The 26318-nt window shown below is 37.5% G+C and overlaps 1 protein-coding gene across 2 annotated transcripts in view; it reads right to left on the bottom strand.

Moving 5' to 3' along the window:
- LOC111003094 (contactin-associated protein-like 2) overlaps positions 1-20673 on the bottom strand; it is a 37148-nt gene extending 16475 nt beyond the window's left edge. For both annotated transcript variants that reach the window (XM_045628109.1, XM_022273458.2), the window contains exons 1-12: positions 20429-20673; positions 15711-15842; positions 14514-14730; positions 13570-13706; positions 8120-8271; positions 7764-7827; positions 6824-7108; positions 5646-5752; positions 4118-4729; positions 3228-3408; positions 2730-2847; positions 548-696 (exon numbers count right to left, since the gene is read on the bottom strand). In XM_045628109.1, the coding sequence (XP_045484065.1) occupies positions 548-696; positions 2730-2847; positions 3228-3408; positions 4118-4729; positions 5646-5752; positions 6824-7108; positions 7764-7827; positions 8120-8271; positions 13570-13706; positions 14514-14730; positions 15711-15819 (2131 nt within the window). In that variant the 5' untranslated portion in view covers positions 15820-15842; positions 20429-20673. The remainder of the gene's footprint in view (positions 1-547; positions 697-2729; positions 2848-3227; positions 3409-4117; positions 4730-5645; positions 5753-6823; positions 7109-7763; positions 7828-8119; positions 8272-13569; positions 13707-14513; positions 14731-15710; positions 15843-20428) is intronic.
- Positions 20674-26318: the final 5645 nt, after the last annotated feature.

Below are 26318 nucleotides of genomic sequence, written 5' to 3'. Positions count from 1 at the left end.
TCGAAAAGCAACTCTATAAACTCTCAATGTGCCGTCAAACCACAACTTTGATGGTGTTTTCCAAAGTTTCATGAAAAACAATAAGTACAATGGAGTGACAATAATAATGTGAACTCTTCTATGGATTGCTTCTTCTTTCTCCTCAAGAATAATGAATGTCGAGTTTATACAATACAATACCGATATATTAAATCGGCAGTAAATATTGTTTAAAAAAAGTAATTTAAGTAAGTAAGTAATAAATTCTTTGAACGGATGTTTGTTGTTTTGAGGTTCGGTACGTCTCAAATTCGTCATAAGGTTGAATCAAAAAAAAACGAAAAAAGTGTATAGAAACATATCGCGACGTGAATACTACGAGATTAAGAGTCATACATACGATATGGAACTACGTATAAAGGAAACTTTATGTAGGTACTTTTTCTTGATAGTTGAACTTGAACGATGAATTAGTTAAATCGTAGAAGTTATATTAAGTTTGCACTATATATTGAAAACAATTATGGCCTGACGTTATTTATCCTAAATTTCATTAATACAAACTTACCCGTATTATCACAATTACAAATAACTCTATCTTCCCTGATTGAGCAAATGCCGCCGTGTTCGCATGTATTGGGTCTGGTACAAGGGTCTACGTATTGACAGTCATCTATTGCTACTTCGCCTACTACGCGCTCTGTATTAATTACAAACCTAAGAAATCAGAAATAAAGAGGTTACCGAAGGTACTCAGTGTTGTAGCGTTGGTTTAAGTTGGATCCCTGGCAACCAATGGTCTTTTCTTACTAAGTGCATTTAACTTTCGCTCCTACGGTATCTATACTTAAGAACTAGAGTTAATAAATTGTATTATACCAATTTAGTTGTGATTTTTTGGCTTAGAATTACAGATAAAAATACTCAATTATATATAACTTGCCACAACTTGATAGTTCGCCAGATAAAGAGGGAAAACAAATATGTAATTGAATTTGTGTTGTCTATTTTTCTTAAATTTATTTATCTCATCTAATTAAAGTAATAAAATTTGATAAAAACAAAGAGGCTGATTAGAGATAGGTGGAGAAAAAAATTCCTTAAACCAACCAGACTTGTACTTTCGTACAAAAATAAGATGACGAGAAAACAATATATATTTGATGATATTGACTTGTAAATATGGTGGGTTTTGAGTTCAGATAACATATATTTAAATTAAATTATACATCGATTCTGAACAGCTAGTACATCCTATAAGTGGCTATAAATTTAAAAGGTTTTTTTGCTTCAAAAAATTTACATTTATTAGGCGTGATTTACTACTTAGTCTGAGTTACCTTGAATAATAGATAGTCAAATTTGGTCGTTCAGGACAGTTATTTTAATAGCCATCTGGAGTGTATACCCTTTATTTTATCCACCCTACGTTATAAGTACTAAATTAGCCTTCATCCTTTTTACCTAAACAGATTTAAACTTCAGGCCTGGCCAAGACGCTACTGCGATTACAACACCAAACAAACACATGTATAGCGAACTTTCTGCTGGATTGTCCGGCGTATGGGAAATCCCGGTACTTAGAGCAGAAACTAATAAACGTCGCTATTACTAAAGCTACATTACTAAGTTGACACAATCCAGAACACAGAATGTGTGCGAACGGAAACATAGCAACGACACAGTAGATACAAAATTAAACAGTTTTGTAGGCACTGGGTGGTTCGGCATGATGACGTGACAACAAATGAAGGTACTAACATGATATACTCTATAGTAAAGTATTCTCCGTATAAGAGATATACAATTAGAGATATAGAGATATGGCAAGTACCAGAAGCAGTCTGTTGCACAGATGATTGTTATCGATGACAGTTAAAAAGTACGTTAGGTCTACTGTATGCTATCTCTGACACTAACGATATCTTTATATTATGTTCACAAAATGAGTTTACAATAGCGATATTGTGCATCTTATGCATATTTTTTTAATTCGGCATACATAAATATCGTAAAAATCTTGTTTATTATAAAGAGACATAAACAAAAATCTTGTCTATTGCAACAGAAGTAAGATACAAATCTAGTTTTAAAAAAATACAGAGAAATAATCAGTCAAACAAATTGGTATATTCAAATAAACCAGATAATTTCGAAACACGTTTCAAATTACGATTGATATTAGTATTCCCAAAAGAGGCTTAAAATTCGACGTGTTAACACAAATTTGCGTTTAAATTCACGTTATCGAGTTCGGGGGATACTTATTTAGGTGATTAATCAAATTTCTGTTTGATCACACAGCAATTATAGCGATATTGAATTATAATTATCTACGTCAATGTGCCAGATTGTATCGGGAATAATGTTATCGCTAACATAATTTTGTAAATGGAAAATGTTCAATTTTAATTCCATATTGGTTCTATCTGTATTAACGCAATTTAATATTGTAAAAGTTTACAATATTAAATTGCGTAGTAGTAGTAGTATATTGCGCGGTTTAATAAATGTTTATATATATTTGTTATACCACAGTTATAATAACATAGATTCTTTACAATCGTTAAAGATTTATTTTTACTAAAATTTTTATTTGTTTCAGAGTCCATAGTAAAAGATTACAATTCGTAACACGAATTTTATAGACACTTTATATTAATTAAACTATGAGGATATCATGCCAATTAATTAATAAATCAAAGAAATATTATGAAATTGTAAACATTAGTTATAATTACGTAACGCACCTCGGTTCAATAAGGAGTCCATTAATTTTAATATTCCTCATACATCCAATTAGTCCAAGATTAGCTGATTTTAATCCACTGCCTATTACCACTTTATCTTGTAGCTGAAAATCTAAACCTGTGAATCAAAACTAAATTATCAAACATTAAATTATAACACTTATCATACTTAGTCATAATATTAAGTGCCCTTAAACATTATGTTTTACAAATCTTGCATAAATTTTATATTTTATAATTTATATATATTTATTAATATTAACAATTAAGAACCATATTTTTATTTTCAACCAATGTTATTAATTATTATTCGTATTATTTAAGGATAAGAATATCGTAAATACTGTATATTTATGTGATGTAAATAATTATTTAGATATATTATTTTTTTAGAATAGATATATAGGAACTAAATGCAATGTTAATTTAATGGAATAAATTAATAATTAGAGTAGAGTAACAAGCTATAAAATAAAAAAGATGAAATAAATATCTTACCAAACATCTGCGCGTGTTTATTATGATGGTCGACGGTTAGCTTAATTCTTCCTTTCCTATAATCAAGTTCAACGGTGTGCCAATCGTTGCTAACATTGAATTTCACTGATTTCAAAACGGTCACATTTTTACCTAGGTCTGGTACCAATTCGAATCGTATCTCTTCTTTTACCATTCTGACCTTTTAAATAAAACAAAAGATTTATGTGATATTCGTCTGATTTATTAGGTTTAAAAAGCATTTTAAGGTATTATTGTGGGCAGTGCTGGCTTAGTGGCTTAGGTGTGACGCTAATCGCTGAGGTCGTAGGTTCAATCCCCGGATGTGCAACACTTCATTAAATGTACGCATTTCGTATTCGCTCGGTGAAGGAAAAAATCGGCTTGCCCAATACCCCAAAAGTCAATGGTGTCAGGCACAGCAGGCTGATCACCTACTTCCCGAGTAGATTGACAAAGGACGATGAAACAGATATAGAAATCTGAGGCACAGACCTAAAAACGTAGCGCCACTGATTTACTTTAATTATCCTAATTTTAGTTCTTAACAATAAAGTTTAATATATAGCAATATGTTCAAGTGCCTTGAGCATGCTGCGAGCAATTTACTCGGTCGTAGGGTTATATAGTAGCTATGCCACTGGATATTTGATGGGACATAAATCAACACTGTTCCTACATATATTAATTCTATTACATTCTCTCTTTATGCTACAAGTATATTCATTCTCATTTAAGTAGATGTTCAGGTTTTTGCGTTTATTAACCAAAATTTTATTTTGCCGGGGAATCTAATCATGCAGGCAGGGCATCAGTAAGAAATTCCTATATGTTATAGAATGTCTTATATTTTAAACATAATAAATGATTTTAAAAGTATCTAAATTTACCTCAAAATATCCCTGCCCATTAATCTGACAATACGCCAAAACAGCCATGTTCTTACTAGTCTTGAAGTCAAATATTATATTCACGCTGTACGTCGTATTAATAGGCCACCATATGTGAGACGTTGCAAATGGATACGTTATAGGTATCACTTCTACATCCATCTCCTCAAAGAGAGGATCTAACACCCCAATATAATGCACCTTCGGATTATTCTGTTTCAGCTCATACAATATTGACACATCATTATAATACACGTATTTGAGATTACCAGCGAAGTTGTTAAAGGATTTTAAACCTTTCATTTTATACAAATCAGGTCCGCCACATATGTAGATTTCAGGATCGATACAAACGAATTTAGCGTCGCCCGGAATTTCATATGTTGCAATAATATCGTCTAGATACGCAAACACTATGTTTTCTTGTACAACAATTGTAATATTATGCCATTTATTGTTATTGACTTTTACGCCTAAATAATCTTCAACTGGACCATCGCCTAGATCTATTTGTATTGCGACCTTTTCCTGATGTATTGATAGTGCAATGTAATGATGTTTATCGTCGATTTGACCGCTTGCATAAAACAGGGCGGAATCATCAAAACGGGTCTGAAAGGTAATGGCCGCGATATTGAAATTGACATTTAAGACTAATAAAGTTAAGTACTAAATCTTTAGTTTTACGAGTCACATGTCCATTATATAAAGGAATTCCAGTCGTCACTATAAATTAGGTAAGACATTTTAATATATAATCTGTTGATTATGCTCAATAAAAAAATATTTTTAGAAATAATCCGCTCATAATGTACGTCTTCCCTAGTAAATGCAACCTTCAATTGTTTCAAATGTGTCTCCTTGGGCTGTTGTAAATGCCTTTATATCTGTCCCGTATAAAATGGGAAATATTTCTTCTAGTATTTTAATGTGTCATTAAAACTAATAACCTAAGAATAATTACTGCAAGTCACAGATCACAGGTGCGTGCCACTGTGGCTTGAAGGAGGACGCGAAACTAATCATAATAATTGCAACTTGTCAGTGGCGGTACTCAAATAGTTTGTTTACCAAGATTATTCTAACAGTAATAGAAAATATAATTTTATAGCGTTGCATTGACATAAATTATAAATAACTAATTATTTTAATTAGTAATTTATTATAAATAACTAATTAAAATAATTAGTAATTTATAATTTATGTTATATAAAAAAAACATCGCACAAAAAAAATAACATAGAGAACAGAAAGGGTTAGAGGAGGCCTATGCCAAGAGGCACACCGAACTCCGAGGTATAATGGAGTGTCGGAATTAAAAGGCTATTAATTAAAATAATTAGTTAAACAATTTGTTAATACAATGTAACTAGTAGGTATTCAGAGAAGGTTTGTTAGATACACCAAAGCTTAAAAATCTCTATATATGGATGTTATAATAAATTCCCTGACTCCACTCCTATCAAGCTGAGTAGGATTTGAAAAACATATTTTTAGCAAGGAAAATGACATTACGTAATAATAATACCTTAAAATGCAGGCTGATTCTCGTGTTGGTGGAGTGAACGCGGTCTTTCCAATCATAAACCCGATAGGACACGTAACTGGAACCACGTAATGTCAATATTGTCGCCGCTGCAATACGTTGCGTCATTAATTAATATCTGTTTTATATAAATTCATTTTCATATTTAACTTGGTAAAGCTTGGGCGAACATGACAGTGGTGATTTCTACATAAACCAACAAAATAACCTAAATCATTTTTTATAACCCAGATCAACTAAAAGAAATAGTAATAAGAATTTAATTAAGTTTTATTTATTTAATATGTACATGGACTCCGATTAAGGGCTCCTCCGAATTCTTGCATTTCTCTCTCATCTTCGCTTCTATTTTCCAATCTGTACCCCCTATCTCTTTTATTTCAAACATTACTTCCCAGAAACAATATGAAAAAGCATGTTACAATATTCCTAAACAGAAATATGAACAAAATAATATAAGTTATTTATAAATGACTAACGCTTTGTAAAATATTTAAATCCGTAAATTATTTATATTTTTACTCATATTTTCCTTTAATAATCTCTTAAGTGTCATACACCCGGTAGCGCACGTAACTCGATATATTGTCGCGAGTGCAATACTTTGCGCAACCTTTATCTACCGACTTATCCATATTTTAATATCATTAGTTTAATTTGCGGTTATGATTACAGTGAAAGTCAATTTATAACTGCGCCAATATAGTTAATTGTTTGACACAAGTTTAAAATAAAAAAGAGTGTGTGTACTTATGTACACGCGTTAGAAGTTATACTTCTTTGGCGAATCGAAAAAAAAATTAAATAATAAATAAATAATAATTTATTTATTTATTATTCACACTGTTTAATTGTACCGTTACAAACACGAGTTCTAAATATAAAATTACTAGAATATACAACTTGAACATAGTTATAGATTTTTATGCCACCTAGACCTAACTTCGGATTGAAGCTATGTATGATTATAAACTGTTTCCGAAATAAATCTAGATAATATAACTTTTTTTTACAACTGTGATACTTTTTGACATTCAACACCTTTTGTCTTCAGTCACCATGACCACGCACGCAGTAAAGCACGCGAAACGTCGGAAAAATTTAAAATTATGTAAAATAATTATCAGTTTAGTGTTTTCTTTAAAATATTAAATACTTACTATAAACATCGCACAGTTGCTCTTCATATAACGTCCCAAAGCAATCACACCTATATCCGTTATATTCATTGATACATCTAGAACCTTCGAAGCACAAATTTTGCACAGTTTTACACTTGTTAATACAGCCTTCCTTTACGTTTTCATGTTTTGTGGCAATTAACGGTACAATTGGGAGGAGATCGGAGGCAGCTTTACCAGAACTCAATACCATATCGCTAATACAACCGACGAACGATTCTATTATGTACTTTACTCCGTGGAGCTTCTCTTCGGAGCTTAGACCTAAAAATTATGAGGGTATTTTTAACGTATAATGAATATTTTCTATGGAAATTAATTTTATGGTTTTCATCATAAGGTGGCAGCCACTTGGTGATAGTCCGGCTAATAGTAGTAGAAATTATTAATGAGACTATTAAATCGCATTTTTTAAAATTTTGATATTAAATACATTAACTATCTTATATTATCTGACAAGTAATTTAAAAAAATTAAGCGCATTTGTTTCTTTTGTACAAATTTAGAGTCAGAGTGAACCGAACATGAAGTAGTTTAGACCCTAAGACATTTAATAAACTAGATGGCGCTGCATGTACTATAAAACACGCTAAAGGTGATTAGTGAACAATTGGTAACATAACGGTATTTGGTCAATAACTAAAAATATAAGTGTCGTATCGGACGTATATGTACTATGTAGGATGAAAGTAAAGATTTTACATAATATTATCAATTGGGATAATAGAAATAGATACTTAATATTCAATATTATGCATCACAAATTCTGTTTTAAATCTTTATGTCATAATTGATAATGAAAAGGAAAAATAAAATATAAAATTATATTTTATTACAACAGATAAAATCAAAAATATAAATAATAAGCATAAATTCGTGACTGTATTGAGGAAAGAGCGAGAATTATATCTATTTTTACCTCCAATAAGAATCACTGACGTAAGGTTGTCCGTAATGCCATAGTTCGTGTCGAAACTGAGTCCCTGTAATTGAATTGTTTTATTTCAACTAATACATTGCATTCAACCCCTGGCACATTTTTCGGCTACTATGATCCTTCAATCGGATCCGAGAAAAGAGCACATACCAATATGATTAACAAATCAAATCCGTATGTACACTTACAAACGTCAATATTAAAAAAATAAAGATTTAAAATACATAATGAATTAACTACCAATTCCCAAATCGAATGGGCGAGAGGATTTTACAGGAATCTCGCTGACACTCATTTTAACGCTAAGTTTTGGTGTACAAGCTCATTAAAGGATTTACCTTCAAGTACACCTCTTCCTTCATATGATCGACTTTTGCTATAAGCCTTGCTCCGTGCACGTCTATTGTGACGACTACACTATGCCATTGGTCCCTATTCAGAGCTCTGCCCACTGTCACTGAAGTGAGATGCTTTCCGAACACGTGAACCACTGAAAATATATAACTGAATAGTCAACTGTCAAAATGATGACCGTCAAAGATTTAAAATATGTGAAATAAAGCAATACATTTTTGAGGCACGAAATTCATATTTTACGTGTCGTCATACGACGTTCATTCAACGGTTTATAGGTTAAATGTACTGTGATATATCATACCGTATATATGATTGACAAATTATAGAATTTTTATTAAAATGACGGTAGAAATAGTTTCAAATTGCATCGATATTATCTTGTTTTTATCTAACATATTAAAATAATTATACTATTGAATGTGCGCCAATCACCCCACGACGACACCAGAGTTATACTCAGGCCCGCACGGTATAATACGTTTAAATCGTGTTCGTTTGATAACACCCGTGCGGTAACCCAAGTAACCTCGGTGCGGCTTTGTATACCGGTGGGGTTTGACTGCGTACTCGTTTGTCAAGACGGCTCGACGTAACGCTGGTACCGCCTCGACCCACGCACCCCTGCTAGTGCGTAATTGTAGATGTTGTCTTGAAGTGAAACTGCGCCTTGTTCTTATTTCTTGCTTCGCCGATTATTCTTGGATCACAGCTCGTTGTCACGGGATAGAGGAAAGAGCCCGAGTCTCTACGCGCGTCTGCACCATGTCACGTCTGAACCGAGACTGCGCGTGTGCACCGTGTCAAGTCTGAACCGCGACTGCGCGTGTGCACCGTGACTGCCTCGAGACTCGCCCGCGCTGAGCTTAAGTACTCCACGAGTATACCGCGACGAGAGCTACGCTTATATACATTTGCGCCGGTATATCGCGTCGAGAGCTGTGACCCTTTTATTCGGCGAAGTATTATATTTATTTATTTAATATATTTACATTCATAACATATTTCTCACTTAAATCTGTATACATATTTTGTCTAACTTATAACTCTTAACACTCGCACATATTTTCTATCTATAGAGTTACAATTTTCAAACCTAACTTACAATATATTTATATTTCTATTTATGAGTCGCCAACATTCTCCCCCTCGTGCGCAGCACCGTCGTTACTGCACGGCGACTTCGCAGGCACCAAGATCACGATCCTTGACGATGGTCTTCGTAACACTCCATGGTTGTATTTCTCGTGGTAATGTTTAATTATCAATCTCCCAATGACGCTCCTGCCACCCAGTACAATGGGTGTTAAGTAGTCATTATCGATGCCCGCTACTGTTTTTGCTCTCCCTTGTAGTCTTATAAGTTTATTTTTTATAGTGACGTCTAGCCTTTTCAATTGGCTTTGATTCTCCGTCTTTCGCCCTTGCATGAGATTTATAATATCTTGTTTAAAGCTGCTTTGCTGACACTGGGCGATCAGAACCTCCTCCGCTCTTAATAGGTGTATCGCACCGATTGGAAGGAATTGCCTCTTTTTTGCACTTTTATTGCGACACTCATGCTTTGACAGCTTCTTTTCTTTGCAAAGATTGATGAATTGTAGTACTCTGGCAGTCGATCTCCACAATCTTGTCCGCGATGAAAAGTTTTCAGGAACCGGAGTAATTTCTCTGTGCCGAAGTATATTCACCTGCTCCGTCGTTTTGTCTTCCTCGCTTTTTTCTTTTTTAAAACTTCGCGGAGCTGGCCACTCTTCTTCGTCTTTCCGCCATAGGGACCTAAGACTGTCTCTATCTTCTTCCGATATTTTCACCTGCAGAAACATTTCTTTTATATCAGCCGCTATCGCTACAGGGCCTTGACGGAATCGCAGTAGCACTCCAAATATTGACTGTAGTAAGTCCGGTCCGGACAGCAGAACGTCGTTGAGGCTCACTCCGTTGTATTTTGCCGCAGCGTCGAAGACAATTCTCAGCTTCTTTTTAAGAGGGTGAACCACTGGGAAATGAGGCAGGTACCATTTTTTGTTGGATCTGCAGTCGACTGGTGCTTCTTCAGCGTAGTTGCTTTTCAAAAGATTTTCAATCTGCGCACTATATTCATATTTTAACTTAGCGTCCTTACGCAGCTTTTTTTCTATGCCTTGAAATCTGTTGAGAGCTGCTGTGTAATTGTTTGGAAGTTGTAAGTCTTCACTTTTCCACAACAGACCGACCTCGTACCTGCCATCTTCCAATTGTCGACTGGTTCTTTCCAATATTTCTAGTGCTCGCTGTTCTATATCGGTTGAAGGCTTCTTCGGCTGAACCCACAAAGACTCAATATTAAGATGTTCTCTCACTGGCTGATTTATTTTGTTTTCGACGACTCTTGCATGTGCACATGTGTTTACATAATTTATCGGAGACACGCCGTTGTTATCGTAGCCATGGATAACCCATCCTAACTTTGTTCTTGATGCCACCGGCTGCCCTGGCTTTCCACGTCGTATCTGTAACGAGACAATATATTGCCAATTGTCTTGGCCAATGAGCAGCTTCGGCGCCTCAGCTTCGTAACACACGTCTTGCAGTAAACCCCGCAAGTGCTGACACTTCTTAAGTCGGGTTTTATCGATGAGTTGTGGGGCTAATTTCAGCTCTTTGATAGTCCTTGCCCGCTTAAGTGTGCTCTTCTTGCATTGTCTTATCCCTTTCACTTTGATATCTACAATCATTGATTCGTGATTTTTCATTTGTCCTCCGCCGATAGTTTCTATATTTAAGGTTTCGCGAGGACCCTTAATGCCGATGCTAGCAGCCACATTTTCGTCTAGCAGTGTCACCGTTGAGCCTTCATCTAGCAGCGCCAGTACTTGTTTGCTCCCAGTCGGTCCGTAGATCTCCACCTTAAGCATCTTTAAAATAGCTTTTGGTGTACTAATTGTATTGACCGTCGCTGTCTTGGTCGCTGCCTCTTCATGACATTGTTCGCTCTCCGATGTCACATGTAACAAGCTATGATGCCATCTTCGACACAACTTGCACGGTGGTCTTCGGCATGTTTCTTTTCGATGCTTTCCAACGAGGCACTTGAAGCAAACCTTAAGCCTCTTAACCGTTTCCCATCTGTCGTTGACTGCTGCATTCAGAAATCTTTGGCAGTCTTTGAGCTTATGGTTGCCTTCACAAACCGGGCACTTGATTTCTTCTGGTCTACTCTTTTCAGCAATATTAAAAGTAGCCTGTTTCACCGGTCTTCTTATCGTTGCGCTCGGTCGTACACTTTTGCTGTCTTCGACTACCGCGAATGCGCCGCATTTATCCGCTTCTAAATTGAGGAAATCGCTTATTGTTTGAATATCTGAGAACGATTCCTCTCCCCTCGCAGCCGTGTAGTCGTACCATCTGAATCTCAGAATCGCAGGCATCTTCTCGATGATAATTTTCATAATTTCCGGTGAGTACAGGTATTGCGGTTTCTTCAATCCTTTTATGGCGGCTACACTGTTGTTTATTTGGCTTGCGAAAACGCATATGTCTCTGGGATTCTCCGTCGTTCTGTGAAGCGCTTTTAATTTCTCAAGTTCGGCTAACACCAATGCGTCGGGTCTACCAAATCTTCGGCGTAAAGCGTTAATAACTTCTTCTGGCTTCGTTTCTGAGTACAAGAGGCTCTTAATACTCTCTCTCGCCGTGCCTTTAATCGCCTTACGCAGCCGCGCCATGTTCTGAACGTTCGAGAACATGGGAGATGTATCTTCGTATACAACTCGGAACGCAGTCCATTCGGAGCTGTCCCCTTCAAATATTGGCAGCTCTTGAATGTATTTCGGTTGCGGCATTACATGGTTCATCATGACTTCCTTTATTGCGTCGGCTATTGCTCGAATGTCGCTCTTTGTTTCTATTTCTTCTGGCTTTTGTTCCGATGAGCGCATCCAGTTTGCTACCTTTTCTTCATGGTCATCGTTGACGTCTTCTATAACGGAGTCGTCCTCTTCCGTTTCTGCTTCTAATCGTAATCTGGCCAGGTGTGCTGCAGCCTGCGCTTCCCGCAGCTCGCAGCGAGCCAACTCTTCTCTGGCCTCGGCTAGTCTTCTTGAGCTGGCTTTTGATACGGTTCTCGATGCGGCCCGCCGGGTATAACCCGCTGGAATCAGAGTCAATGCTTGCTCTGATTGGCTGGCTGCGCTCGTCGACGTGGACTGCTCGATCGTTTTCTCTTCGCCTGTGGTCTGAACTTCGGACCTAGTGGCGGAGGTAACAGTCAACGTCGATTCTCCTCGCTGCATCCCATTCTGTGATCTTGTGATTGGCATTTTCTTCTCGCAATATTCACTTCTTGATTCACTCCACTTGAATTGTTGCAGGATCCGGCTCGAAGGACCACTGTTGCGTGCGGTGCCAATCACCCCACGACGTCACTCGCAGATATACTCAGGCCCGCACGGTATAATACGTTTAAATCGTGTTCGTTTGATAACACCCGTGCGGTAACCTAAGTAACCTCGGTGCGGCTTTGTATACCGGTGGGGTTTGACTGCGTACTCGTTTGTCAAGACGGCTCGACGTAACGCTGGTACCGCCTCGACCCACGCACCCCTGCTAGTGCGTAATTGTAGATGTTGTCTTGAAGTGAAACTGCGCCTTGTTCTTATTTCTTGCTTCGCCGATTATTCTTGGATCACAGCTCGTTGTCACGGGATAGAGGAAAGAGCCCGAGTCTCTACGCGCGTCTGCACCATGTCACGTCTGAACCGAGACTGCGCGTGTGCACCGTGTCAAGTCTGAACCGCGACTGCGCGTGTGCACCGTGACTGCCTCGAGACTCGCCCGCGCTGAGCTTAAGTACTCCACGAGTATACCGCGACGAGAGCTACGCTTATATACATTTGCGCCGGTATATCGCGTCGAGAGCTGTGACCCTTTTATTCGGCGAAGTATTATATTTATTTATTTAATATATTTACATTCATAACATATTTCTCACTTAAATCTGTATACATATTTTGTCTAACTTATAACTCTTAACACTCGCACATATTTTCTATCTATAGAGTTACAATTTTCAAACCTAACTTACAATATATTTATATTTCTATTTATGAGTCGCCAACATATACGTTGATTGGATTTTTGATACTAATTATATAAGTTTACTAAACATTTTGTCTTATTATGTATTAAATTTCATCATGCATTTAATGTACTCATGTTGTTCTACTGTACGTGTGTACGTCACTGAACTCTTTTTAAACGGCTGGATCGATTTGAATGTTTTTTTTTACAAATCAGCCCGGCAGATGGCACTGGAGTCGTTACTTTCATATATTGTTTAATATGCTCATCGTCTTAACTATCATGCAGGACAAAGTGTGGTTTGGTGTGAAGTCCACACAGTATTAAATTTATGTGACACAAGCGTTTATAAATTATTGGAGTATTCATTTACCTTTTAGTTCTCCCTTCTCCACTATGACATACAATGCATATGGCTGCATTTTGAAGACTGGGTTCTTAACATTATGATACACCAAAAGACCATGCGGAAGTCTGGTGCGAAACTTAAATGATATTTCTCTACATAATCTGAAATTAATAAATAATAATGACGAAGCTTTGAACTTTGAAGGCACTTGCAGTCATAGGAAAACTAGAATCCAGGGTTTCCTATACCGAACATCACTAATGCCTAACGAAAAATTATAAAAAGATACGGAAAATTGTTTGGCCCATGCCTTGTTTGTGGGCATCGGTACTCTATACAAAATTTTCATTAGAACGACTAAGAAGTATTTGAATAAACAAACAACATATTACAGACTTTTTAATAAATACAAATATTATTTCAAAGTAGCAAAAAATCAGTTAAGAAAGATTTGGGCTAGACGGCCAGTGTTCACTTATAAGTAATTATAATCTACACATTAGTCATTTAATTTTTTTGAGTTTTATTTTTACTCAATTGTTGTAAAATGAGTGTAGCTGACGGTTAAAGACAGTATGGGCCCACTGAAAACCAGTGTTGCTGTAAACGGTGATTGCATCTTAAACTTGAGACCTATGTTTTTTTTAATAGAAAGCAAGCGGGCAGGAGGCTAACCTGATGGTAAACGATACCGCCGCCATGGACCCTCAATGTCAAAGGGCTCGCGACTGCGTTTAAGAATTGGTACGCTTTTTTCTTGAAGGATATTAAGTCGAATCGGTTCGGAAAAACTTGATTAATTTTGTGTTTATTTTTAATAAAAACACCATAAAATTTGAAGTAATAATTTTACAACCTTACTAAATATTGCCATAGTTTCGTTTCAATTAGCCTAGACATTAATTCAAAGTCATTAATGAATGAGACAGTCATTAATCTAAATTTCGCAACATTTCAAAATATATTACCTTAACTGAAATCTCTGTATAATATCACCATCCAACTGTATATATGTGTTGTCCTTGGCGAACATAAAGGTCTGATGATGACCGGACTCCGCGAAGGTCAGGTACCGATCTCTATTACTGGGCGGCACTGGCGGAATGGCTGTTGCGTAGGTGGTAGTAATTGTCGTTGTTGGGAGAGCCGATGTTGATGTTTGACCTTGCGTTGTTGCTTGAACAACTATATTTGAAAATAATTAATCTATTTGTTGAAACAAATTGTTTTAGCTGTTTCTAACACAATTCAACGTGAACTGATAATCTAAATTTTACTGGCTTTTCGCCTTGTTGGTTTGTCGCTGCATTTGAAAATTTTTATTTATTTATTTATTCACTAATCGTTTCAATACATATAATAACGAAAAAATAGCAGCGGCCTTTTCGCTAATAAGCGATCTCTTCCAGGCAACCCTAGTAAGAGAACTACTAAAACATAAAAATTATGAGTGCAAGATGTAGAACCAAATGTTATATAATTTTTTTATATATTTAGGTAACCTTACTAGATACCAAAAAGCTAATCTTATGGATTCTTAAATATCGAATATCGATGTAATGGAAAAGAAAAGAAGAATTAACTAACAACCTCTGTCTTATTGAACAAAAGTCGAGACCAAAAGACTCACAGAACTGGATCTAATTGTTTTCTAAAGGGATTGAGATATATCAAAATGGTCTCTAGACTCTTATTTAAAATATTGGAAATAGCTAGTTAACTAGAGATTTCAATATAAATTCAATTCGAAATCCATTTCTATAGAAAACTGAAAAATTAGATTAACAATAAAGTTGTAGTTTAGGTTTTAACCTAAAATTGATAATTAATGAGTAACTTTAACGACTTAGTCATTACTTATTTAATAAAGTTTATTAATAATTTGGAAATGTAACTTGGCCATTTTCAGCGACTCGTATCTGAGTCCGTAGTTCAAAAGTTTTAGGAAAAAAAACATCGAGTGGAATCTGGCATTCCTTAGACTCAAAAACTTGATGGCGTGTTAGACAGAAAGGCCACCTATTTCATGATCACGAAATAGATATTTGACCTTAAAAGCTTTTTGTTGACGTTCCTGTGTCAGTGTACATTATGTTGAATAAATGATTTTGTAATTTGAATTTGTAGCGTATATGATATAGTATTTTTAAAAGAATTAAATTCACCTTTTTCTTCAGATGCTATATCGACAGGGAGACTTGTATTAATATCAGCTATCCCATATAACATTAACGTAAGTAGGGTATATAAGCCTCGTCTCAGCCGTAAGCCCATGTTTCTCTATGTATATCATTTATCTGTAATTAGAGAGAAATCAAAAATTATCCACTCGCTTACAAATGACGCAAATTTGTATGCGATCTATGAAAATCGTTTTCTATTTAAGACTCTAACATACGCCGATGACTTTGAGGATTTGACCTCTACTACAAACAATAATTTACTAACGCCATCTAGTCTAACAAAATAGTGAATAGTCTAACAAAACTACGTGAATACGAAACCAATTATTAGCTAAATATAAAAATTTATAAATAAATATTGGTCTAGAAAAAATGGTGGCTGCCAATTACTTAACTAGTACATACATGATTTTTTTACATGTTTAATTCGTTCTGAGGTTAAAACTTTTTAATGTCAGTATTGCTAAAATACCGAAACCGAGTCATCATCATCAGCTGACGATGGACTCTGATGGTTGGTACTGGATCTCGAGGATGGTAAGCAGCAGACATACCGTCATTGAGCTCGTTGTATTCAGCTTAGCGAGACGATACTAGAAATGTGTTATATGAACCTGATAATGGACTCCGAAGGTGGGTACTGGATCTCGAGGATGGTAAGCAGTAGACATACCATCATTGAGCTCGTTGTAATCAGCTCAGCGAGACGATACTAGAAATGTGACTATATGAACTTATTAATATTTAATATTAAATAAATATTAGGTAATATTTACTATAATACCACTATATTTCTTTGAGTTTATTGAAAAAATAATCAATTTCAACGATTCGTCTTCCAGTTGAAATTTTAAATATTTTTCTTGGTTCTGAAACCTACGAGTGCAGCATGTTATATCTAAGCCCGAAAATGAAATCAGAGTCGATCAGACCCAGTACCCACCTTCGGAGTCCACCATCAGGTTCATATAACACATTTCTAGTATCGTCTCGCTGAGCTGATTACAACGAGCTCAATGACGGCATGTCTACTGCTTACCATCCTCGAGATCCGGTCCCCACCTTCGGAGACCATTATCAGGTTCATATAGTCAAATTTCTTGTATCGTCTCGCTAAGCTGATTACAACGAGCTCAATGACGGTATGTCTACTGTTTACCATCCTCGAGATCCGGTCCCCACCTTCGGAGACCATTATCAGGTTCATATAGTAAAATTTCTTGTATCGTCTCGCTGAGCTGATTACAACGAGCTCAATGACGGTATGTCTACTGTTTACCATCCTCGAGACTCAGTATCCACCTTCGGAGTCCATCATCAGGTTCATATAGTCACAATTCTAGTATCGTTTCGCTAAGCTGATTACAACGAGCTCAATGACGATATGTCTACTGCTTACCATCCTCGAGATCCAGTACCCACCTTCGGAGTTCATCATCAGGTTCATATAGTCACATTTCTAGTATCGTCTTGCTGAGCTGATTACAACGAGCTCAATGACGGCATGTCTACTGCTTACCATCCTCGAGATCCGGTCCCCAACTTCGGAGACCATTATCAGGTTCATATAGTCAAATTTCTTGTATCGTCTCGCTGAGCTGATTACAACGAGCTCAATGACGGTATGTCTACTGTTTACCATCCTCGAGACTCAGTATCCACCTTCGGAGTCCATCATCAGGTTCATATAGTCACATTTCTAGTATCGTTTCGCTAAGCTGATTACAACGAGCTCAATGATGGTATGTCTAATGCTTATCATCCTCGAGACTCTGTACCCACCTTCGGAGTCCATCATCAGGTTCATATAGTCACATTTCTAGTATCGTCTCGCTGAGCTGATTACAACGAGCTCAATGACGGTATGTTTACTGCTTGCCATCCTCGAGACCCAGTACCCACCTTCGGAGTCCATCATCAGGTTCATTTAGTCACATTTCTAGTATCGTCTCGCTGAGCTGATTACAACGAGCTCAATGACGGTATGTCTACTGCTTGCCATCCTCGAGACCCAGTACCCACCTTCGGAGTCCATCATCAGGTTCATTTAGTCACATTTCTAGTATCGTCTCGCTGAGCTGATTACAACGAGCTCAATGTCGGTATGTCTACTGCTTACCATCCTCGAGATCCAGTACCCACTTTCAGATTCCATCAGGTATCAGGTTCAGCAACTTATTTTACTTGGTTGTACAAGTTGCACTTGAAACTTGACAACTCTAAATTTGAGTTTTGTTTGGGTAGGTACTTATATACATATACTTATAACATACAATAATTTCCGAAGTTCATGTCCTCGCCTCACTTGATATTTCTTTTTATATTTTGGCATTTCTAAAAAAATCCGCGGGTAAAAACTAAAATACGCAAATATTTAATTATTATTGGCTTCGACACACAAGCGTAGTCCTCCCGTCGCAAAGCGTTGAGGTGGACTGAAGACAAGCCGCATGCAGGGCTCGCGGGTGTGAAATTGCGGAGGGAAGCCCATTGCGCTTGAGTTTATTTACCTTTTATTACTTTCCATGCCCAGGAAACGAATTAATACAAAATTTTTTTTATCAAAATAATAATATATGCTATATCTAATAATACGTGTAAGATTAAAATAAATCGCATAAACCGTTTTGGAGCGAATTTGTAATTTATGTCTAATCTACGGTTCGATGGTAATTTTTTTTTTGGGAAATTGGTATTGCTTTTATCTTTTTTGATTTTATCAATCGATACAGTAGGCTTCAACCCACAAAATATATTTTTTTCAAATGCATATGAGCGACAGTTCTTCCAACAATTTAATTTAAACTAGGGCTAGTTGACCGATTTGAGCACTGTTCAAGCCTTAAAGTGATATTAGAAAACTATAAAGTATATTTACATTATATTTGTAGTATTTCAATCCAGCGAAGGCAGCTTACCTGAGCCGGCCTGGTAACGGAGACTAGTAGACTGGTAGAACTAGTAGAAGATTCTCATTTCAGAGGCTAAGACACTTTTTGGATTCGAGAGCCAACGGTGTTAGTGCATTTAAAGGATTTATTGTAATTGTCTATTTATCGATTTCATATTTTTACTATGAATGTTAATAATATTGTAAATACTGTAAATATGTGTTGGAATTAAATTTAATAATATAAAAAAAATATACATATATGTATTTCGCATTATTTCGAAATGGAAAGCATTGTCAAAATCTGTGACAACAAAATACTTATACTCGACTATTATGCTTTGGCATCAACCACCAAACAGACTTATGGCATACGTATAAAAAAATAATTATTCCCGCCAATTGATGCTGGCTTTCAGCTGCAGCATCTGGGTTTTTGCGCCAAACCTCAGTATCTTACATACATGATTTTTGATATGAAAAAAATTAATCACTTTCCTAACTTTAATGTTAGGTTTTAGGAAGAATTCACTAGGAAGTTGTTAACGAAACAAAAATTCAAATTCCAAATAATTTTAATAAGTTTTGAATTAACCCCTTAAAAATCCAACTTTGGAGCAATTAAATGTAAAATTGACATTCATAGATTTCTTGCTTTCTATGTATATAAGAAATAAAGCATTTAAATTTAATCCTCCATGAATGTTTGACAAATTTAATAAACTCCATAGCACGTTGATGAGGCATGTGGCCTTTATTTCTACCATATTGACCATCTTGTCATGTCTATGCCGACTAAGCCAAAACAATTTTTTTTGACGGATATGAACCTTAGGACCTCGAGATTGTACAATATGCTTCTTTTAAGTCATGGAGACAGAACTAAATTAAAACTCCAAATATGAATTATTTATTTTTTTCGAAATCTGAATGTTGATTGTATAATTATAAAATTAAAAAAAAATGTAGTTGTTACTTACTCGAAATTATTCAACATTTAATTGTGACATTTAAGCCAATGAACGGGTTAAAGGCTAAAGTGAATAAAATTGAAAAGAAATTTCAAGCTTTCACCCAATAGGTGTGGCATTATTACGTCAGAATTTTATAAATTTAGTTGCATAATTAACGGTCTATCGAACTCATCAGAACTGCATATAAAAGCTAGTTTCTAACGTAAAACCCGCTGTAATTTCCCTAAAATATCTTCCACTCGCGTAGTAAATTCTACTTCATTTGACATTGAACCTTTTGTCTTTCATTTTAAAGCACGTATTACAAGTTGCTCAATTTCAGCATAGGGTATAGAGCGGAAGCGTAGAATCAGTAGACGCACACAACGGTACGTTGGCTAAACCACGGTCAGTGTAAGTTGAACTAGCCCGCTGGGTTATTATAGTATTTGTTACTTGGGGTGACGGGAATGCGAGAGGTCATATGTATCTGGTCGGTGAATGCTGCTAAATTGGCTCAAGTAACCGCTTCGTTTCAAGATGATTTTGGTTTAACGCATTGGTGTATTCGACAGGAGATATCGAAATTGCTATTATGAATATTATTGTGTCATTTATATTCGAACTTTGATAATTCTAACTTGTATTAATAAAATAAATTCTTCCTGTATGACAAGGTTTAAGTGGCAAAGTATTAACTTCTTGATCATTGATAATCATGTTATTATTTGTAAATAATTTCATATTATTATTAATAAGCAAATTTATTTTCTAGATAGGTACTTGGTATTGAGGTCTGAACTCGTTTAAAGAAAATATATTCTTAGCGTTATTTTTTAAAATGTTTATAAACTTACATTTTCGGGACGCCGTGCAATGTCTCTGTGTAAACCAATTTTAACAACACATAACACTTAACTAAAAATCACTACAATTATCAGGCATCACTAAAAATATATAAATTTCACGAAATTTTGACAGTTGACTGTGTGGAAACTGTTACCGCCAATTTTTCAGTGACATGGACTAAAAAAACGCACGGATTTTTTTAAATTTCGAACAGGCTGACGAGTGACGCCTCCCGTGTAGTCAATCGCGGCGCACTGAGGCGAGGCCAACTGTCATACATAATAACACCTACAAATTGTCGTGGGTCAGACCTATTGCCGGCCCGAGGGAACACTATTGTAGAGCAAAACTTGCTTATACTTTAAATAATGTTTTAGGGACCAACTGATAATTTAAGTATAGACCCAGCTTCATAATTAACATTGTATTTTAATACCACAGATTATATAATATATATGTATCTCGATTTTTTTATCAATTCATTTTTTTCTTTCAATGGTAAATAAAGACTTTTTGTTATTCACACAATTGTTATAAAACATTTAACAGCTTTATGTAATATTTTAAATCAAGAAATAATTATCTATCGGCTAGATGATTCTGATCGTGTAATTGTTAATTAAAGAGTTTAAAATGAAAAGTCTAACTAATTATGTTATTAACTAATTTATATAACTTGCTTTCGAATTACGTAGGTATTTGTCCGAGATTCGAATTAGAGAGACAAAGAAGGATAAGATCGATCAGTATCTTAACTAGAACTAGAACTAAAAAACTTATAAAATCGACAACTCATGTCAACTAACTATGTAAAATAATGAATAAATAAAAACTCACTGACAGTGTATCACGAGATGCAGTTTATGAAGCACATTGACCACGAATGCTTAATTGGCAATAAAAGACAATTATACTTTAGCAACACCTTGATTATGACACGAATTGCAACTTAAAATAGATTATAAAATAACGCGTTTGCAGTATAACCCCAATGGGACAGTATACAAAAAAAACAAATAAATTCATCTAATTATAATCTACAGGTGAATAATATACAATAAACGTAATAACATCTTATACAGCAGTGTTGGCCTAGTGGCTTCAGAGTACCTGAGGTCGTAGGTTCAATCCCCGGCTGTGCACCAATGGACTTTCTTTCTATTCTCTAACGTTGAAGGAAAACATCGTGATGAAACCGGCTTGCCTCTGATTAAATGTTGACGGCGTGTGTCAGGCACAAGACATGAACTACCTGTCTATTAGGTTATCAAATAATCATGACTTTGGCAAATAGTGGCAATAATGACTTAGGATGTATATGAAGTTTAAGTTAAGTGTAACTGGTGTAAAAACATCAGCTTCATCACGTACGATAAAAAAACCTTCAGTATCCATACAAAGTTATTTAATAAAGGCGTTACCTGATTATATTTATTGAGTTACGAAATTCGTGAAGGCGACGATTATTTGCTCAATTTTTTGCTGTATTGTATTCATAGCGTCGTGAACTCGTTTATCAACTTTCCTCACAATTCTTTTTACTGAATTATGCACGCTTTCGTCGATTTAACTAAAATTATTTATGTTTTGGACGCAACAAATTATTAATTAACTCTTATAAATAAAATATTTTTATTAACTTATTGCGTGTTTTTAAAGTATGATTGATACAACAGTGAAGGGCAGGTAATATATCAACATATATATTATATTATGGAAGCTCTTTGTGAAATATAAATATGTATATAGCCTGTACCGATACTAGTCAAAGCTATCGTAAAGTTTGTATTAGTAAGATTTCGATTGAGTTTAATAAATGTTTAAATTTAAAATACAAGACAAACCTAACTATGTATTTCAAATTCCTCGGTCTAATACAAACTATTTAAGTAACTCAGTCATGTATCGTATACCTTCAGATTAAAACACAAATTACCAGCAAATAGATGTATTTAATGTAACTAAAAAATGTTTGAAAAATTGTTAAATTAACTTAGGTATCTTTTATTAATTAGCTTTGCTATTCTTCCTTTACATTAAATATTTTATTGGCGTAGGGACCTGACGACCCCATCGCCCACTGGTGAAATAACCTGTGAAAGAGGTTATTTCACCAGTGCAATCAGTCAACCCCCTTCCTAGTGGGAGTGCCATGCTGTTGCTTTCGGGCTTCAGCCAAATGGGCAGGCACGACCGGGGCAGTACCACTGTCTCACAGAAAACCGGCGTGAAGTGATGCAATAGGTTTATCTTATTGTACTCGCGTTTCGTTCGGTGAGTGAGACTCCCGGAGCCCATCCCCCCCCCTTCCCCAGAGTATGACGGTGCAGTTTAAAGAAAGATTACCCCAGGGGGGTACCACACGTGGAGAATCCCCCTCTGGGCGTCCATCATCGGAACAATCAGTATCCGGTGGTGGATGCACAGGCTGCCCTTCGTATTCTGGGGTGGGCAAAAACTGCGCTCTAAACAAAACATCCAGTTCTAGTTTCAGGTTTCGATCTCGGGGCAAACGGAAGAATTCGCCGAAGGCAACCCCTTCCACGCTCACAGTGGACTTCACCAATGTTAGGGGGCTCAACTCAAACCTAAGCGCGGTTCACTTTCACCTTGAATCTGCGAAGCCGGCCTTATTCTTCCTCACTGAGACTCAGATATCCTCCCCGGCTGATACTTCTTACCTCTCCTACCCGGGGTACAAATTGGAACATTCATTTGTGCCGCGGGCGGGAGTTTGCGTGTACGTCAGAGAGGATATCTGTTCTCGTCGCCTCGGGACGCTTGAAGGAAGGGACCTATCTAACCTCTGGCTCCGCATAGACTGCGATGACCATCCGCGATTCTATGCGTGCCTGTATAGGTCCCATAGCGGAAATGACGAAACTGACCGACTCATCGAGCACATCCAAATGGCTACAGATTCCCTGCTTGAAAGGGTTCCTACCGCCGAAATCGTGATACTTGGCGATTTTAACGCCCACCATGCCGATTGGCTCGGCTCTGAAACCACCGATCACGCGGGAAGATCCTTTCACGACTTTGCTTTAGCCTACGACCTGACACAAATGGTCCCTGCGATTACGCGAATACCAGATGTGGACGGTCATAAACCCTCTTTGTTGGACCTTCTGCTGACTTCGCATCCGGAGAACTATCAAGTCTCCGTTGACCCGCCATTGGGTTCATCGGATCATTGTGTGGTCCGGAGTACTGTGCCATCTACGCGCCCTTCGCGGTCGCGCTTTTTGGGTTTTCGCCGTATTTGGCACTACAAGTCAGCAGATTGGGACGGGATGCGGTCTTTCTTTGCGTCCTACCCTTGGGGGCCTATTTGCTTTTCGTCTGAAGCTCCAGATTCCGTCGCTGCCTCTGTCGCCGAAGTGGTTCTGCAGGGAATGGAACTCTTTATTCCTTTTTCTGCGGTGCCGATCGGTGGCAAGTCTCAGCCCTGGTTTAAGCGTTCTTGCAAGACAGCCTCGCGTCGAAAGCGAGAATGCTTTAAGGCATGGGCAGAAGCGGCGAAATCTCGTGATGCTAATACCAGCGAACTCAAAAAAGCATATAACTCAGCCTCCAGGTCCTTCAAACGGGAAATCACTAAAGCAAAGTCAGAGCACATTGCCAGATTTGGCGAGAGATTGGCCCAACTCCCTTCGGGGACTCGAGCCTTCTGGTCTCTAGCCAAAGCTGTCCAAGGGAATTTTTGTCAGCCCTCCATTCCACCATTGCACAGGGAGGATGACTCGCTGGCCCACACTGCGAAGGAGAAGGCCGACCTTTTAGGCTGTCTCTTCGCGTCCAACTCGACTTTGGATGACCGAGGGAGATCACCACCGAGCATTTCACGGTGTGATTCTTCGATGCCGGAAGTTACATTCCGGCAACGTGCTGTCCGTAAAGCATTATCTTCCTTGGACATACATAAGTCGAGCGGGCCGGATGGTATTCCTCCAATTGTGCTGCGTACTTGTGCTCCTGAGTTGGCTCCGGTTTTAACGCGCCTTTTCCGGTACCTGTACTCGCTTGGCACTGTCCCGGAGTGCTGGAAGATCGCATCGATACATCCGATCCCTAAAAAAGGCGATCGCTCCGATCCGTCCAACTATCGCCCAATAGCGATAACCTCCTTGTTCTCCAAAATAATGGAATCCATTATTAATTGCCAGCTCCTGGAGTATCTGGAGGGCCACCAGCTGATAAGTGACTCTCAGTACGGCTTTCGTCGTGGTCGTTCGGCTGGTGACCTTCTTGTATACCTTACGCATAGATGGGCGGAGGCAATTGAGTCCAAGGGGGAGGCTCTAGCGGTTAGTTTGGACATAGCGAAAGCCTTCGATCGGGTGTGGCACAGAGCACTGCTCTCGAAGCTTCCAGCCTATGGGCTTCCCGAGAAATTATGCGATTGGATCTCCAGCTTTCTGGCCGATCGGAGCATCAAGGTCGTCATCGACGGAGCATGTTCCGACCTTAAACCCGTGAACGCTGGGGTCCCACAAGGCTGTGTTTTATCCCCGACCCTGTTTCTCCTGCATATCAATGATATGTTGCAACTTAGCAACATTCACTGCTATGCGGATGACAGCACTGGGGACACTCTTTACACTGGCCGGGCAAGTATTTCTCGGACAGATGTCGATGAGTACCGGAACAAACTTGTGTCTGAAGTAGAAACCCTACTACGTGGAGTCTCTGACTGGGGCAGACTAAACCTAGTCCAATTTAACCCCAAAAAGACACAAGTTTGCGCGTTTTCCGCTAAAAAAACACCCTTTGTCGCTACTCCTCTTTTCGAAAACACTCTCCTTAAAGCCACAGCCAGCATTGGAATACTTGGCGTTGACATATCGAACGACGTTCAGTTTCGCGGTCACTTGGAGGGAAAGGCAAAATTAGCCTCCAAAAAGCTCGGTGTGCTCAGCAGGGCGAGACGGTACTTCACTCCGGGCCACCGCTTGCAACTATATAAAGCGCAAATTCGGCCCCACATGGAGTACTGTTCCCACCTTTGGGCGGGTGCTCCCCAGTACCAGCTTCTTCCACTTGACCGTATTCAACGAAGAGCGGTTCGAATCGTTGACGACCAAAATCTCTCCAAGCGGCTTGATCCTTTGGCGTTGCGTAGAGATGTGGGGTCTCTCTGCATCTTCTACCGCATTTACCATGGAGAGTGTTCAGAGGAGTTGTTCGGATTAATACCTGCAGCTGAGTTTCATCATCGGACGTCGAGGCAGAATACGAAATTCCACCCGTATCACCTCGACGTCCGCCGTTCCACAACTGCGCGTTTTTCCAGGCAGTTTTTGCCGCGCACCACCACTCTGTGGAACCAGCTGCCAACTGAAGTATTTCCGAACCAATTCGACTTAGGGTCCTTCAAGAAAAGAGCGTACCAATTCTTAAAAGGCCGGCAACGCACTCGCGAGCCCTCTGGCATTGAGGGTGTCCATGGGCGGCGGTATCACTTAACATCAGGTGAGCCTCCTGCCCGTTTGCCCCCTGTTCTATAAAAAAAAAAAAAAAAAAAAATATATAGATATTATAATGATTGATAAATCTTAGAATTTACTATAAATATGTATTTATAGTAAATGTTATATTTTTTGTATAAATAGATAAAGCTGTGTTTTATGTTTATGTTTGTATTCCGTTTTTGGTTTTTGTTTATACAGGAATACTGTGAGCAAATAAATAAAATTCCGCTACACCAGCGTTAAAAATAACCAAATAATAAATTGTTATTTTATTTTGTAATATATTATATATTGCAAACTAAAATAAATTTAAAATATTTGGCCTTTGTGTCAGTGCTGGCAGCATTTTTCTGTATTCTGATACTTATTCGTTGAGTGAGGAAATCAACTGGGGTCATTGGTACTAATTCTTTTTATATGTATGTGC

Source organism: Pieris rapae, chromosome 4 (genome assembly GCF_905147795.1).
Source record: "Pieris rapae chromosome 4, ilPieRapa1.1, whole genome shotgun sequence".
In the NCBI taxonomy this organism is placed as follows: domain Eukaryota; kingdom Metazoa; phylum Arthropoda; class Insecta; order Lepidoptera; family Pieridae; genus Pieris; species Pieris rapae.
The sequence above is the reverse complement of the archived record's forward strand: the minus strand, read 5'-3'. Positions and strand labels throughout refer to the sequence as shown.